The sequence below is a fragment of the Leptidea sinapis genome, chromosome 37 (genome assembly GCF_905404315.1).
Source record: "Leptidea sinapis chromosome 37, ilLepSina1.1, whole genome shotgun sequence".
Classification (NCBI taxonomy): domain Eukaryota; kingdom Metazoa; phylum Arthropoda; class Insecta; order Lepidoptera; family Pieridae; genus Leptidea; species Leptidea sinapis.
Genome location: NC_066301.1, coordinates 2,270,739 through 2,288,856, shown reverse-complemented (window position 1 = coordinate 2,288,856; position 18,118 = coordinate 2,270,739). Strand labels below are relative to the sequence as shown.

Genomic DNA, 18,118 nt, shown 5'->3' with positions numbered 1-18,118 from the left:
AGGTCTGAGGCAGTCTCTTTTGAATGGGTGGTAGATTTTGACGTTCAATAAGTGATTATAAATCCTATTTTGAATTTGAATTTAAATATCTTAAAATCTAAACCTTCCTAATCTAGGACAACACTGACTTGTCAGCACATGTATCAAACAGCAGTGGTTCAGGTACTGACAATCGAACCTGTCGATTTGATTAACTGTTTAATATTTTATAGATATTGAAAAATGTTTATGTGACTTTTTTGTTGGTAATAAAAATTAAAAAAAAATGCCTGTAATTAGATCTGATTTCGAACATTAATTTTTTCAGTGGCGTGCACACATTTACCCATGGCGCTAATTGAAAAGTCGAAAATAAGATTAATATAATAAATGTGATAATATATATAAATATCTAAATTATTTGAATATGGGATACCCGCGTTACTCATAAAAAACAAAGTATATTCTCATTAAGACGTAATACAAAAATGATGTGTGGGGAAACGCATTTCATGCACATTAGCTTACTAACCTCGTCAAACTCGCCCTGGAGGTGCGACTCGCACTTGTTTTTTGTAGATGTATTCCGCAATCGAAACCCTGTTTTATGTAATGTCGGAGCCAACTAGAAGTTTAACGAGGGTAATGTAATGTAATTATAATTGCGTATAAATTAAATGCCGTGACTAATTAAATTGTTACACCAATATTTGGAATGAACCTGCAGGGTAGACAAGGGATATAATTTCTCGCATTGTTCATCTGTTGTATTATAGCAAAATCACCAGTAAAATTATCATAATGGCAATCTTGTGCTATTAATCAGAAAAAAATTGTTGTTAGAAGTACGCAAGGCCTAGTATTAGATATTTATTTATTTTAAATACATAGACATCTAATACATACATAGACTCATACACACAGTACATCCTCGCCAAGATCAGCTAAAGGATCAGATGTCCCTTATCTGAAAGCGTTTCTTCGTATTTTTAACCGACTTCAAAAAGGAGGAGGTTATCAATTCGATCGGTATTTTTTTTTGTATGAATAAACTATTTCTTTAGTTAATATGTTATAGTTCCACAATACAAGAAATTTAAATGCAAAATATAGCTTTAGCCAAAATATTACTAGACTTATCATAACTTTTAACAAGCATTACGTTGTGTATTATGGCAACTTATGTCACTCGAAATGATTTTGACGAGATATGTCTGATCTGTCAAATTCAAATGACCGTAGTCGGGCCGGAATACTCGCGTATGATTAGCCACTTGACTTTCTGTGCCTGTCAATGATATATATGTTTTACAGAGCTGGTTGGCATATATTACACGATGATAGGTCCGTACTGCAAGGTTTCGTGGGCCCTTAATACTAGGTGTGTTGTGGGCCCGTGAAACCCCTTGTCACTAATTTTACTATAGATGACTCACAGGTCTGATAACTTTTTTTATTTAAATAAGGGTAATGGATACGCCCTGCCCATAACAATGCAGTGCCGCTCAGGATTCTTGAAAATCAAAAAAATTCTGAGCGGCACTACAACTGCGCTCGTCACCTTGAGACATAAGTCTCATTTACCAAGTAATTTCACTAGCTACGGCGCCCTTCAGACCGAAACACAGCAATGCTTACACATTACTGCTTCACGGCAGAAATAGACGCTGTTGTCGTACCCATAATCTAGCCGGCATCCTGAGCAGAGGAGCCTCCCACTGGTAAACTGTCTGACACATAATATTGTCTTATAGATGGTTCGCGAGGTTCCTACTCCAGGGCGCGGTGTTCCCAAAGCTCAAGAAGTACGCTTCGTCGCTCCTCTCACCACCGTCTACTATGATCAAGTCTTGGGCGAAACTCCAGCCAAGGACAGAAGTCCTCCTCAGGGCGCTTGTCTCCGAGCGGTGCGGCACCAGGGAGCAACTGAGGAATGTGTGGGAGGAGAAAAGTAAATGTAAGTGTGGACCCAGAATATAGTCAAAAAACATTAAAATGACGATAATCGATCTGAGGCAGTCTATTTTGAATGGGTGGTAGTTTTTGACGTGCAATAAGTGATTTTGAATCCTATCTATCTATATATATAAAAATGAATTGCTGTTCGTTAGTCTCGCTAAAACTCGAGAACGGCGGGACCGATTTGTCTAATTTTGGTCTTAAATTATTTATGGAAGTCCAGGGAAGGTTTAAAAGGCGAATAAATATGAAAATGCTCAGAATTAAATAAAAACAACATTTTTGTTTTTCCTTTGATGTGTCCCCCCCTCATTCAGAAATCAAATTGAAAGAATAGTTTAAAATGAATAACTAAATATATTATCTTTTTAAGTTTCTCAGGAGGTAAAAAATAAACTTAATTTTAGCTAACTATACTTGGTAGATTAAATTCAGTTGTTAACTATCTACCAGAATATTTTTATTTAGACTGATAAGTCATAAGTTTGAGAGTGACAATGAAGTATATAGGCTTAGAATGCAACATGAGTTCATGAGTTCGTGCAAATCAAAAGCCATAATATTGTCATTGGAGCTGACAAAACACCTGCCGGTGAACACACAAGAAGGTTAAATTCACCCACCATTGACGAAGTGGCTGTTGTCATTGTAGGAGAAAATTGACAATCTAAAGCAATTATTCTTATTTCCAGTATTTGTTTTGTATGGACATATTTTCTATTATTGACAAATTCATGAAAAACATGACTTTGTTTATTATATACAAAACGTCTGTCGGGTCAGCTAGTTTTTAATAAAAATATTTGAATTTGAATTCGATAACTATTGTAAGACGTATCGTTACGTATTAGTTCATAGTTTGTTATCACTCTTTGTTATTATAAATTTAAATAACATAATTGTTTCAAGCGTGAGGTAACTTTGCTAAGGGATGATGTAATCACTCTTCTATTATGTACTCAGGTGCATTTAATGTCTTCTTCGGAATTCAATAATATTTTTGAATTCGGAATTCAGAACTGATGGGATGAGAGTTGTTAGTAAAATGTAATTTCTTTTCAGATTTACTGGAAGAATATTTACAGTGGGTTCCCGAGTCGGCTCACAATGACGTCACGTTGTATTGGCCGCCATTATGATACAGATTATAAATGTTGGAAATATTTGTTATTATTAAATGATTTATACTTCACTCGTTTAATATTTAGCTTAATTAAAGACCGTCGAAATCTTAAAAGGAAATTTCCTTAGTTAATCCAGGTTTTATGTATGTACGTAAATCATTTCAAATCTGGATTTAAATGTTAATCTTAATTTTCAAATGCACAAGGTCGGTACCTTTACAAAACGCATTTCTGTCACATTCATACAAATAAAAACCTAAAAATCACATATGTCATCCCAATCCCCGATTAAGACGACGCATTGACGGTATTGCATCAGGGATTTCAACTTTTTTCAGCAATTACAAAACATTCGGAATTAATATTTTATGTTTTGAGTTGTTCATGAGCTTAACTTCAAATTGGTGATTGGTTTTACACGATTGGTCAACTATTACAGCACAAAAAACATACTCAAAATCTGCTAAATAAAAAAATTGATTTTCACTTTACAACTGAACGGAACCGATTTATGGCTCTTAATTTTATATACATATAAGTATAAACACCCTTTTCAAAATGGTAATTGGAATTTACATAATTACCAATAGTTTTTATTTTATACGAGAATTACTGTTTTGGCGCTTACGACTTTTAATTTCAAGCTAGCTCTCGCGTTTGTTTGTATGCAGGCGGCCCCCTCAGTCCGTTTCTGACCATTGTCAGCGTCGGACTTGTGCCAATCGAGCTCCCGAGCATCGATAACCGTATCTTATTCTGAATAAAATATTACAAATTATTAAAAATGGGAAAAAAAAAGTTAAAAGTTTCTAAAATGAAGATGAAAGCTCTGTACATTGAAAAATGTAAGGATATGGTGAAGAAAAGGTAAGTAAACGTGAGATACATATTTCTTTTATTTGAATTATGAATAGTATGTAGGTAGGTACCTACTAATTCCTATTCATAATCCACATACCTACTTATGTACTTGCTTACCTAGTTAGAAAGAAGGTAGATACCTAGGATAGGAAGGAACAGGTAGGTACCTAGGGAAGTAAAGTACATGCCAAAGTAATGTGTGTGCAGGTACCTACCTACACTGCGTGTGTAGGTTAAAAATTATAAAAAGTTTATTTATAAGATGTGTATTTGGTATCATAAAAAACAGTATTTAGGTACCTAGTAGGTACCTTACCTACTCAGCGACAAAGACAATCACTCACAGAATATTTTTGAAGTATGTAGGTAGGTAATATATTTATATTTTTCAACATAATAAGGTAGGTATTTGCCTATCTCCTTCAGAAAAACCCTGTTCTACCATTCATCATAATTATAATGTTTATTTTGTATATTATTCCTACATGGGTACCTAAAAGTAAAAACCTAATATGAAAATTCTAGGAAACAATTGTCCGAACAAAGAAAAACTATGGAGTCGTCTCTGGATTTAGGCGAAACTGAAACGAATACAATCGATTCTTTAGAAGGGTATGTATGTAATTATCTACAACATATTTATCACACTGTGACTGCATAATAATAGTTTTGAACGTGTGTGAAAATAATATTCCAATGAACTAGACATGACTAGAATTTTATTTTGTAGAAGACAAGAAATGTCATCGTCGTATGCAGATTTACAAAATGTGACGCTCACGTAAGTTTCATGATTACCTACATAGATATAAGTGTCAATTTATAAAAGTAAAGTGTTGTTTGTTTTTAGACTTCCGTACCCAAAGGGTAAATCGGGACCCTATTACTAAAACTCCGCTGTCCGTCCATCTGTCTGTCTGACCGTCTGTCATCAGGCTGTATCTCATGAACCGTGATAGTTAGCCAGTTGACATTTTCACAGATGATGTATTTCTGTTGCCGCTTTAACAGAAAATACTAAAAAATAGAATAAAATAAATATTTACGGGGGCTCCCATACAACAAACGTGCCGTTTTTGCCGTTTTTATATATAGGTAACGGTAAGGGACCCTTCATGCGCGAGTCCAACTCGCATTTGGCCGGTTTTCTTCTCTTTTAATGTTGTCCCGCTGCTGGACAAATTTCTCCACCAAATCCTTCCACCCATCACAGGCCTTGTCAAGTTTACTAATGTTGTTTTTTTAGGGCGGCCGAAAAGGATCAGAACTCACTTCCATGTTATTTCGAAGAAAAAACGCCTAAAACAACAGTAAGTTTATTTTTACGACATTTTATAACACGACCTGAAAGGTCATAAATTAATCATAACATCATATCATAAGTGTTTAATTTATCTTTCAGATTGAGATGGAATTAGATGATAATGATGCGCCTCCAAATATATCGCAATGCGAATCAGAAGCAATGGTAAACTAAATTTTATTATTCGTTTTATATCTAGCTTTATTCGAACACAGTATTTTTACTAGAGTGATTATTTTGGTCATGGGCTAGAATGTAAATAGTCAATCATACATTTTTAATTTTTAGACAGAAGAAAATCAATATAAGGAAAAGGACCAGGCTTCAAACGTATTACCTGAAAATCAATGTGAAGAAAGTAATGCACTTCCATATATAGTTGAAGGCACATCTGAAGTAACGGTAAGCATTCTGCTATTGTAAGATTTACATTGCATGTCCTTACAAAAGTAGGAAGATCATACAAGACCCACAATAAACAAATAAATATTTCTGTATCTTTCAGATGCAGCCTGAAATACAAAACTTGGGGCACCGAATAATAGATTTTAATCATTTCACATCAGAACTTGTAAAAATTTCTCAACACAAATCTCTGTTTAAATGCGGATTATCTACAATGAAATTAATTTCTGAACATCGAATAGGATTGCAATCTGAATACACATATGTATGTATGATGTGTAATTATAAAAATAAAATAAAATCGTCATTGGATGATGTGAACAAAGATGCTGTTGCGGGTATAATGGCCGCAGGTTGTGGTCAAGCGCAATTAAAACAATTTTCAGCAGCAGTAGGTTTACCTATTATGTCAGAATATACCTATAATAAAACTCAAAATGATATATGTAGGGATTGGGAGGACACTGCTTGGGACGAAATGAAATTAGCTGGTGAAAGAGAAAGAGAAGAAGCAATTAAAGAAGGAAAAGTCACGAAAGACGGAATACCAATGATTGATGTAATTGTAGATGGGTGCTGGAGTAAACGTTCGTACAGAACAAATTACGCAGCGTTATCAGGAGCTGCAGCCATTATTGGCAGACGTTTCGGCCAAGTCCTGTACATGTGTATAAAAAACAAATATTGTTGTATTTGCGCCAGAGCTCAAAAGATTGTTTCTTGAAGCCCAAAAGAACACGTGTGCTATAAGAATTTCGATGGAGCTTCTACTGCTATGGAGTCAACTATTATAACCGAAGGGTTCAAGCAATCTATTGATATGCATGGTTTGGTTTACGCACGTTTTATTGCTGATAGTGATAGCAGCACTTATTCGAAAATATTAGATGCACGGCCATATCCAGGTATTACAGTTGCAAAAAATTACTGTCGCAATCACTTATTAAGAAATTATTGCAACAAGTTACAACAGCTTACTACTAATACACATTATAAAGTGGTGGATAGAAAAAACCTTACACAAGAAAAAATACTACGGTCAAGGAAATATATATGCGAGGCCATAAAACTTCACAAAGAGAGCAGGAATGAAGATGGTTTGTACAAAGACATAAATGCATCTATTTGCCATGCTTTTAATCGTCATGGAAATTGTAATCAGCTATTATGTAAATATAATATGCATCCAGAAGCTCCCAACCCATTTTTCGGCAGTTTACTTTGGCAGAAAATAAAAACACTAGTTGCTCAATTAGCTGATAAAGCGCATAGTCTAATTGAAGATGTCGATAGCAATATTGTGGAAAGATTCAATGGCGTCATTGCAAAACTAGTTGGCGGAAAAAGAATAAATTTATTCTCAAAGACGATCTTATCAAGCAAGATGCTCAGCCGCTGTAATTTCTTTCAATACAGGCAAACTATTATCTACTGTGCATCGAAATATATGTGGACACAGTCCCAAACAGTCTATTAAAAAACATGAACAAACAATGAACGATAAAAGGGCTAAGACAAAAAAATGTATAAGAAAAAAGAATCGCTTATTGGTACCAAGGACGCTTAATTTGGATTATGGTACAAAATTTGATGAAAACTGATGAAGAGCGAAGAGACATTGAAAAGAGAACCATATTACAGAGTGAATCTGGAGAATGGTTAGAGCTAAGGCGAAACATGTTAACAGCCTCAAATTTTGGAAAAATTGTAAAACGAAAACAGACAAATACATGCCAAAACATAGTAAGAAATCTACTGTATAAACCTAATATTGACCATGTTTCGTCAATAAGCCATGGAAAAAAATATGAAAAAATCGCGCTGGAACAACTATCTATAATGAAAAATGTTAAGATTGAAAATTGTGGCTTATTTATTGATGACAAATACCCATTTTTGGGTGCAACGCCTGATGGCATCACAAGCGACATGATTGTGGAAATAAAATGTCCCATAGCACCATTTATAATTGGTTTAGAAGAAGCGATTCGGCAGAACAAGATGCATTTTTATAAAAAAAATAAAAATGGCGCAGTAGTGATTTACCAAAAATCGGATTGGTATTTTCAAGTGCAAGGTCAATTGCATATCTGCAAAAAACAACAATGTTTGTTTGGAATTTGGTTTGGCGACAATAAAATAAAAACAGAAATTATAGAAAAAGATGAAATGTATTGGGCAGACGTGATGGAACCAAAATTGCTGAAATTCTATTACGATTGTCTCCTTCCTGAGTTAGTCGATCCCAGACACATAAGGAATAAGCCAATTCGTGATCCGGAGTACGTGGTTGCACAAAGCAAGGAAAATGCTGCGTCAAATATTGTAAATATTTCAGAAGAACCAAAAACAAAAGAAAATTCTGATGATACTGTTGCTGACACGGTTAAAACTGCTGATGTCGACAATTTTGCTTTTGTTGACGAAGATGTTGCTGACGCAGACGATGTTTCTGTCGTAGATAGTTCAGAATATATTATGGCTTTTTCTGAATATTGACCGCAAACTACCTACTATGTCCTCAATAATTTGATAACTTATTTAGGTAATCGTTACATTATAATAAGTAACAAAATTTAAATGACAACAAAATTTTTCTTACCTACCTCTTAATTTTGGTTTTTACTTATATATTATTGTACTTACCTATGTCAGAATTTTATAATTATACTAAAATCTAATAAGAGCGGAAGCAGTCCTTAATTCTTTATTGCACACAATACAATACATAGGAAAAAGACAGAAATAGAGGACATGTACAAAGGCGAGCAAACAACCCTAACAAGAGTTTTCTTCCAGCAAACCTTTAAGGCTAGAGAGAGGTGCCTTTAGTGACAGGTTCGTGTACATACATAAGGTATGAATACAAAGGATTAAATGGAAAATAATTATACTTACTAAAATACATATAATACATAAATATCTATATATATATATATTTATATATATAAATATATATACTTATATAACAATATAGCAGTGAATATGAGATCCGGCGTTTGTATGTATATAAGTTTGTAGGTAGGTAGGTATGTTTAGTATGTAGGTATTTGTTCATCACTTAATGTTTATCATGCCGTCAAATTATTTTTATCGACATAGTACCACAAAAAATATCAGCTTGTCTACAAAAATTTAAAATATTCAAATCATTATAAAAAACTAAATAGAGGTAAGGCGACTCCACGACGTCTATGTCCCAGCGCGGCAGCGCACGACAGAGTAGCGCGCGAGTTATGACGCGAGACGGGCCGCTCGCGTGGCCCGAGTGCACGATAGCTGCTGCTAAATTACCGGGATATGAACTGATTGCGGGGAGCTCATGGGGGCGTGGCACCCGATTTCAAATAATTGTTTATCAATGCGTCACCTTAAAAAGGAGACCAAAAATGTTGATGGTTATTGAGGTAACACAAGTAGGAAATGAATTAAAATATCGATCTCGGATTTCTAGGATTGTGATTAATAGCCGTTTTCAATAACCTATCTATCCTTAGTTTAACTTACTAGAGGTAGACAAATCTATCCTTTTACGCTTACTTACATTTCAATAACCTATTGACATAGAGTAGTGGACTATAACTATATTGGACCTAAATATGGATAGATAAGATCTTGTCATTAAACGGTGACAGTAATGTATCCGTAAATAGACATACGTTATTGAAAACGGCCGTAAATAATATAGAAATCGGCCTTTGAATCGCCAATAGTTTTTTTTTGTTTTTCTACTGATTCATAATGCTCCTGATATTTTTTGAGAAGGATCTGTAAGAATTGTTTGAAAATTATAATAGTACATTATAGCAAAAGCCGGGAAATAGGCAATTGCAGGTCGAGTATGTGTTTAAATACGAGACAGGCAATTGTCATTTCCCGCCGAGGCATATATAGTGCTTTTCTCAAAAGAATGCAGAGAAATAAAACATACTTTTTATATTATACATTAAATACTTATAATTTACCTTTGACTTCGCTGGGAGCAGGTTTTCCATTGCCAATTTGGGTTCTGATCTTAAATCTGGTGGAGTACAATCAATCTCCATTTCACTCTCTGAACGATTGGAACTCATTTTAATTATTATTAAATTGATATTTATTAAGTAGGTATGTAAATAACAAATCAAGACGAATTTTCATTTTTTTTTTTTTTTATATTAATTCGTTCTTTCGAACAGGCTATAGCCAGGGGCCTTACTGCCTTGTCGTTAGTATTTTCATTTCTTTGGTATTTATTATTTTTACTATTTTGTTTTACAAAAAGTCCAATCCAGTTTTCTCATTTCATCTTACATTATTTCCATTTTCCTTTTCCAATTATGTATATTCGATAGCGAATATTTATAGTAGTTTCTTTCATCAAATCCAATCCAGTCTTAAAGTCATCAGTTATTTTACCATTTCCGTTAATGTATAATTCTCTAAAGAATATTTTCCATATTTTCCTTTTAGTAAGTCCAAATCCAGTAATATAGTCTCTAATAATTTTCCCCTTTTCTTAAAGTCAAATCCAGTGTAATTTGCATAACTTTTTAGAATAATACCTACCTATTTACATTATCTGTTCAGTTCGCGAATTGCGCTATGCTATTACTAGTTGTATATGTACAAGTTATAACGTATTTACATAATTATAAACAAATTTACAACGTATGTATCTACAAATTACAATGTATTTACAGTACTACATACAAATTTATACAAGGACATATAAGTTGATGTGTCCTTTAATAGATCTATTACTGAGAGCGGGATTATATTGGGTGCACCATATATTTCCAGTAGCTCATCCATCAGCACAAGGCGCTGTATGCCAAAGGACGAACAATCAAAAAAGATGTGATCCAGAGACTGATCTTGTTGCTTATTACAATGGTCACAAAAAGGAGAGGAGACAATTTTTTTGCGATGAAGATGAAAATTCAATCGATAGTGACCAATACGCATTCGTGTTATTGTAGTATAGAACTTTCTGTGAGCGTTATTTTTAAACTTACAAAACCAGGGTGTGCTATTAACGGGATTATCTAACAAAGTATACGAATGAGCCTTATTTTCAACTTCTGTACAATTGTACCAATATCTTCCCCAAAGAAGAGTCATACGCTGTTTTAGATTACTTATTATATCTGTATATGGTATGTTAATGTCTAGATCTTTGCAATCAGGATATAGGGATAGATCGGATATATTAATGATAGTTCTAGCTAGAAAATCAGCGCTTTCGTTTCCTGCTACTCCTATATGGGACGGGACCCAAACGAAATCCACTTTAATATCGATTAAACATAGTTCGAACCACAATTCCTTTATAGCAAAAATGATGTAATTGATGTTAGCACTCATTTTGTTATTTGACAAACTTTTTAACACACTCATACTATCACTAACTATTACCCACTTCTTATTAAGTTGATTTTGTTTCTTAATATGCTTTAAAGCAAAAAGAATAGCGACGGCTTCAGCAGTAAAAATACTGGCATATCTATTAATCTTAAAGCCAATACCCTTCCTAATTTCAGGAAGGTAGATTGCAAAAGAAACATTATTATTGTTTTTTGCGCCATCCGTATAAACAAATTTACAATTAGACCATTCTGACAATAATACATGAACCTCCTCTTTTGAAGTTAAATTTGGATCTATTACAACATTAATTGCAGAATATTTACATCGAAAAGAACCTGCATGGCAGGGAAGTATATCATTATTCCGATGAATATTTAAATCTTGTAGAAATTTAAAAAATGAAGAAAAATCTTGCAAGATAAACAACTGTCTCGGAAATGAAGACGATTGATAAGCAATAAGATTCTTAAGAAGATTGTTCGTCGGCAAGCTATAGAGCTTTAAAATAAATCTTTCTTTAAGATAACTAAATCTAATACACAAAGGAGGAAGGTTGGCCTCGATTTGCATAGCAGCTATTGGGCTAGTTTTAAGTGCACCCAATATTGTACGCATACATTTATTTTGTATTTTATCCAGACTATTAACAATTTTGCTGTCTGCGGCGAAACAATGAAAGCCATATTCAAAATGACTACGAATAAGCGATTTATACAAAATTAACAATATTTTAGGGTCCGCTCCCCACGACGTTGCACACAAAGATTTTAATACATTATAAGCTTTATTCGCTTTAATTATAACACTATCTGTATATTTTTTCCAAGAAAGTTTTGGAGTAAATGTTACACCTAGAAATTTTATGTCACATGAAATAGGCAGTGGAATGCCATTGTATAAAATGGGAGGTAATATGATGCGTTTACGACCAATCACAAAGACTTTTGATTTGGTTGGATTTACATTTAAATTAAGATAAGGAAAGTATTGATATAAATTTACAAGTGCTTTATTAATAGTAGCGGCTAAATTAATCAGATCAACTCCCGAAACATAGACGACTAAGTCATCTGCATACTGTAGGTTTACTATATTTGGCCCCAAAATAAGGTTCAATCGTCTTATGTACATAATAAAAATTAAAGGAGACAATATTCCCCCCTGACAAACACCTAGAGAAGAAAGTCGTGGTCCATACAAATGTTTATTAAATTTTACATATACTTTTCTGTCAGTCAAAAAGGATTGCATCCAATTTATTATTTTACCTGGTATCCCTAACATTAATAACTCGTCACAAAGCACGGCAATATTTACACTATTGAAGGCACCTGAGATGTCAAAAAATACAGACAAAAGATATTGATTACTTGCTAAACATTGATGCGCATCAAGCTGTAACTGCGCTATACTCTCCCTAGAAGACCGACCTTTGCGAAAACCAAACTGATTATTAGGCAAAAGACAATTTTGTTCTATAAAGAACTCGAGACGTTGTTTTAGAAGCTGCTCAAATATCTTCCCAACACAAGACGTGAGAGCTATAGGTCTATAAGAGTCAGGTAACATTTTATTTTTGTCTGGCTTTAAAACTGGGATTAAACAGTCTGTTTTCCATTCTGCAGGAATAGTATTCTCCTTCCATAGGCGATTAAGATTATTTAAAAAGATGTTGAGACTGTGGCAATTAAGTTTTTTGAGTAAAATATATGGAATGGTATCAAGACCGAAAGATGTATCTCTTCTAGTAAATAAAGCGGATTTTAGTTCTTGTAAAGAAAAAGGCTCTATCAAATATTTATTACTATCATTAACAACATTTACATAGTTAGTTAACTCATTTGATACAAAGTCAGAAGTATACTTTTGTAGAAAATCTGGAATCCAACTATCATTCAACACACTGTCAGGAATGTAAGTTTTGTTAAATTTGCGCATGTATTTCCAAATTGAAGACAAAGGAGTACAACGATTAAATGAATTGCACAAGCCTATCCAGCTATTTCTTCTTTCACTTTTTAAGATAAGTTTTTTTAAAGCCCGCAATCTCTTAAACTCCACATAATTTTCATCAGTGGAGTTGTTTTTAAAATTAATGTAACCATTTTTAGCATTTAAAACTGCTTCTGTACACCTCTGATTCCACCAAGGCGACCAAGGATATTTAAAAGATTTTTGTGAACAAGAACTAGTAGCATTATTACTATTAGAACTTTTGGAAAACAGACAGCTAGGGATTGACTGCTTGGCAGCAGAAAGTAAAATATTACAAAAGGAATTAAAAGCATCTATTGAAGATAAAGTGTCAAATTTAACATCATCCAAATAAGAAACAACTAAGTTACTATACATATTCCAATTCACCTGCTTATAATTAGGGTGAGTGGGCAAATGTAGATTATTACATAATGTGTTTTGCAAACTAATACTATCACTACTTACTGCCATTTTTATTATTACAGGGAGATGATAACTACTGCCCAGAGGACTGTCAATAACTGACCAGTCACATAAAAGAGCCAAAGATGGAGTTACCAAAGTCAAGTCAAGAGCATTAGGACGCCAAGATGGAGATCCTATTGTGGTAGCTTGACCATTATTCAGAATAACAAGACCATTCTCATCTATAACCTCTAAAACATCTTTACCTCGAGGCAATGTATCAACACATCCCCACAACATGTGATGAGCATTGAAATCACCTGCAAATATCATTGGCTCTGGAATGGACTTAATTAAACTGTTTAAATTGTTTTTATTAAATGGAGGATTTGAATTGGAAGGACTGTAAAAACTCACAATAGTCAGTTCTTTGTTATTAATTTTAATTTTAATGCAAACATTTTGTAGAGCACTATCAAAATATGTATTTATGTTAGAAAATGTGATATTATTATGAATAAAAATTGCTACACCATTGTGTTTATTACCACAATCATTCCTTATTGTGTTATAGCCTTTTATTAAAAAATACTGATGTGGTTTTAACCAAGTTTCCGAAATTATAGCAATATGGATATGATTTTCATATAAAAACCTTGTAAAAATAAGCCTATTACTAATAATACTTTGAGCGTTCCACTGCACTATATTCAATGTATCCATAATAACAATTAACTAGATGTCTTTTTTCTAAAAGTGTTATTCAGAATTTCCTTAATACTATTTGAATTTATAGTTAACTTATCTTTATTCGTACAAATTTGTAAAACTGCTTCAACCAAGAGGTTCATAAATTTGTCAGATTTTATAAGATTGCTCAGGTGTGTGTCAATATACTTTGAGTTTAATTGAGGGAAAGCAGATTCATTGAAGAGATCTGAGTATCTAACACTACGGGACTTCACTTTGTTTTCTTCAATTTTTTGTTTTTTCAGAGGACAGGTAGATGAGATAGCTATGTGATCTCCACCACAGTTGGCACATTTTGTTAAAGTTTTTGGACACATTTTAAAATTGTGATTGTCAGAACATATGGAACAAACTTCATTGTTTCTACAAAATTTAGCAATATGGCCAAATTTCATACAGCATAGACACTGTTTAATAGGGGGTACATATACATTAACCTCATGCCTCCAGTGATCAAGTGTTACATACTCAGGTAACAACGTTGATGCAAATGTGACTGCAACAGTTTGCGTTGGAACAAAGGAGACAACACCCTGTGGGTCCTTTACTCGCCGCATGAACCTTCTCACAGCAATAACTTTTTTACTCGATGCAATTAATTGATGAATTTTTTTGTTGGAGTAATCAGTGGGAACAGAAGTAAGAACTCCAGTGACCTCCGTTTCAGAAGCCGGAATTGAGGCAACCATCTCCAACTCGCTAAGTAACTTTTCATTTTTTAAAAATACATTCGCATTGTTAGGCAGGTCAAAGGTAACACCAACTTTAAAAGCATTAACGGACCTCAGGTGCAACACACCCGATACGCAATGCCTCCTGATTCCATTTGACAGACCCAACCTGTCCTTGTCTGATATTTTGACTTCACCCTGCTTGCGATTGAGAAATACAATAAATTCCTTCTTATTTGAATTTTCGTCGTATAACCTATAATAATTTGTCGCTCTATAAGGGGTATACTTCTCTTTATCCTTTCTTCTTACAATGAGACGTTCAGTCACCTCCGCGTCAGATACCGAGGATTCGGATAGGGGAAGTTCGTCTGCTGGTTCTGCGTCGCTCTGGCCGTTCTTCGGCCTTTTACCTGTACGCTTCCCCATGGCGATGGGGAAGCGCACTTAACAATTTATATATACAAAAATCGAATATTTATAAACCAGGATAAACAATTTACAAGTATGAAAAATATATGCACTATGAACAATAATTTAAACAATTTTTTTTGTATAAGCGCGCCTTCCTTCGTTCACTCGTTCCCGCCAAAAAAAAAAACGACGAATTTTCAGCTTTGCCGCCAATTTTTTTTATCATTGTGCCGACAGGCAAATGCATTTATGGCTATACAGCCATGTAACCGCAATTTGTACTAAGCAAAGAGACTATGGTATACCAAGGATGACAAAAGAGATCCGATCAAAGAGTATTTAATAACTCCAGCACGCCATTTCATACAACATTTCAGTAGCTTTGTAATGTTCCAAATTCAAAAAACGCTCCTGCAATGGATTTGATTTTCTTTGTCCGAAAATTCGATACTTCGCGTGTTCTTTTTTCGAAAATAATGACAATATTCCATGTTTGAGAAATAGTATTTTAACGTTATGTTACGTGGTCATAACGATCGAAATGTCAAATGTTACACGATACTAATGATAAAAACAATGCGTGCACCATACTAAAAGTTTCTGGACAAGCCTTTGTGATAAAATTATTTAAAAAACAATTACGGTATTTGAAAATGGAACACTCTGAGAGAAATAAAACTGTCAAACATTCCTAGAATCAAGAATGTATACTGGAGGCTAGCGAGGATCGAAATTGAAAGCCGTTGCTTGAAAGCGACTTGTATACCGCTTTCACAGAATACTGGAATAAATGCATTTGTCAAGTAGTGAGGAATTCTTCGCTGCAGCTCCATTTTGGTAAATATTTAAATAAAGTAAGTCACAAATTGTAGGTTATATGTAATAGCATCTTACAGTATTCGATTTCCTCATAAATGGAGCAACTTTACCTTGATTGTTAAGTCGACCAAAAAGGCCAGACTTTTTATTCACTTTCAACGATAAGACTGATAAAGGGGAGCGCTCACTGTACAGTTAAGTACGCTTCATCTACGCTCACTTTTATTTTTCTCTCACTTTTTTGTATCTATTACATTTTCACCTTGTAATGTTATTACCTTTCTCAATTTTTATAATTAGCTAGCCTATCCCGCCCGCTTCGCTGGGCGAATTTTAAAAGGAAATAAATTAATGAAGGAACGTTGGAATTCGAAAAATAAATTTCGCATTGAATGCTGGTAGTTTCATGTCGATAAGATCAGTGGTTTAAGCGTGATTGAGCCTCAAACAAAGACCATTTTCATGATATATAATATATAGACAGATCTGTGGTTAACGGTGCTGGTGGCACATTTAGTATTACCTTATAATGTACTTTAGTTAGTAATATCTAATGTTTCACTGTTTGTTTACCCCAATAAATAAAATAAAGAAGAAGACTGGAAATATTTAAATTTTATTGAATTTGGAGAATTACGTATATGTTAACGAGTGTACGGGTACACGATGGTAAGTATTCAATGCCGTCTATACTCTGTATAACACAAATGGAATCATATTTTTATTTCTTTTTGGGGCGTGCGGTGATGTAGGAATTCCGTGACAGAAACCAGGTAAGTCAGTGGATAAATTAGTGACCTTTTGCGTTATAACGTTATTAACTGGCACAAATGGTTTTTATATCAGATAGGTTTTTGGTGTTCTAATATTTTTTATGTTTCTTGGTAGGTAAAGGGGTACCTTTACCTACCAAGAAACATTTAGGTATAAAATAAGGATTTTAAATCATGCTTATGTCATGGTAGTTGATTTTAATTTTTAACATTTAAAAGCACAATCTATAGACTAATAGTAGGTATTAATAGTACCTACTTATACCGACTCCGATCAGTCAATAAATGTGCAATCTTTATCATTATACACTGTGTTAAAAAAAAACCCTGTACGATAATTGACATGGATATGAAGTAGAATGCGGAGACACCACTAAAATAAAATAAAAAACCAAACCCCTTTGATCAAATGCAACAATAAAAAGAGTATGTTGATATAATTTCAATTAAGTGTTTAATAATACAAAATCTTCGTTGTTTGTTGCCGCTCGCCCGCTGCCCGCACTCCCTTCAGGTACATTAATGAAATGGGTGTGGGCGGGGAAAAATGAAAATGGTCGAAGGCAGAGGTGTCCAAACCCATATAATTGGGTACGTTATTACTCTTTTTTTCGCTTTTTTAATGTGATTATTTCCTGAAAATCGATATTTATATATATTGTTATGTACTCACTACTTGATACCAATATACGCCTTGTATAAGAATGTTAATGACAATCACTTACGAAACAATCCACTCATTAAAATGTTTGCCGTCGTACTAAGGTCTGTTTAAATCGTTTGAAGCCAAAGATAAAAAGTTTTTTTAATCGCCACCGTTGAATGCACACCTTTATATCATTGTGTCTTTGAATGAAGGGGAGACTGAGTACACTTGATCCACAGAAGAATCGCCACATTCAGCGAGACCACTAAGCATAATGTTATTACTACACGGGTTGTGTTAAAAGATAAATAATTGTTTATATCTAGATAATAATCGGTGAGATGTACCGTACCTATGACTATCAAATTACTTAAACAATTATTATATATATATTAATTTCAATCATATTTTGAAAAAAAATCAATTTATTTTACTAGTATTTTGTTTAAATTTTTAAGTCTTGTTTTTGCCTATTGTAAATATCTATTATGAAATGCTGCGAATGCCTTTAATTAATAGATATACAAGACTATATAGAATCTTAATAATGTGTAATATAATTTCATGTATATATTCTATTGTTGGTGTTCCAATAAATAAATAAATATTATACGAGAGTGAATAAAAGTATCTATTCAACTGCTTATTAATATTATATCAGACATTAATTGGGATATTTTGAT

At 33.6% G+C, this 18,118-nt stretch overlaps 1 protein-coding gene and 1 long non-coding RNA gene across 4 annotated transcripts in view; both read left to right on the top strand.

The window, feature by feature from the left end:
- Positions 1–3,130, top strand: part of LOC126975667 (probable ATP-dependent RNA helicase kurz) — a 48,090-nt gene extending 44,960 nt beyond the window's left edge. For all 3 annotated transcript variants that reach the window (XM_050823657.1, XM_050823658.1, XM_050823656.1), the window contains 2 exons: positions 1,734–1,936; positions 3,001–3,130. In XM_050823657.1, coding sequence (XP_050679614.1) covers positions 1,734–1,936; positions 3,001–3,077 — 280 coding nt within the window. In that variant the 3' untranslated portion in view covers positions 3,078–3,130. The remainder of the gene's footprint in view (positions 1–1,733; positions 1,937–3,000) is intronic.
- Positions 3,131–5,306: 2,176 nt separating this feature from the next.
- LOC126975700 (uncharacterized) lies at positions 5,307–5,964 on the top strand. The gene is made up of 3 exons (XR_007731776.1): positions 5,307–5,391; positions 5,515–5,628; positions 5,732–5,964. It is a non-coding gene; the product is annotated as an uncharacterized LOC126975700 (long non-coding RNA).
- Positions 5,965–18,118: the final 12,154 nt, after the last annotated feature.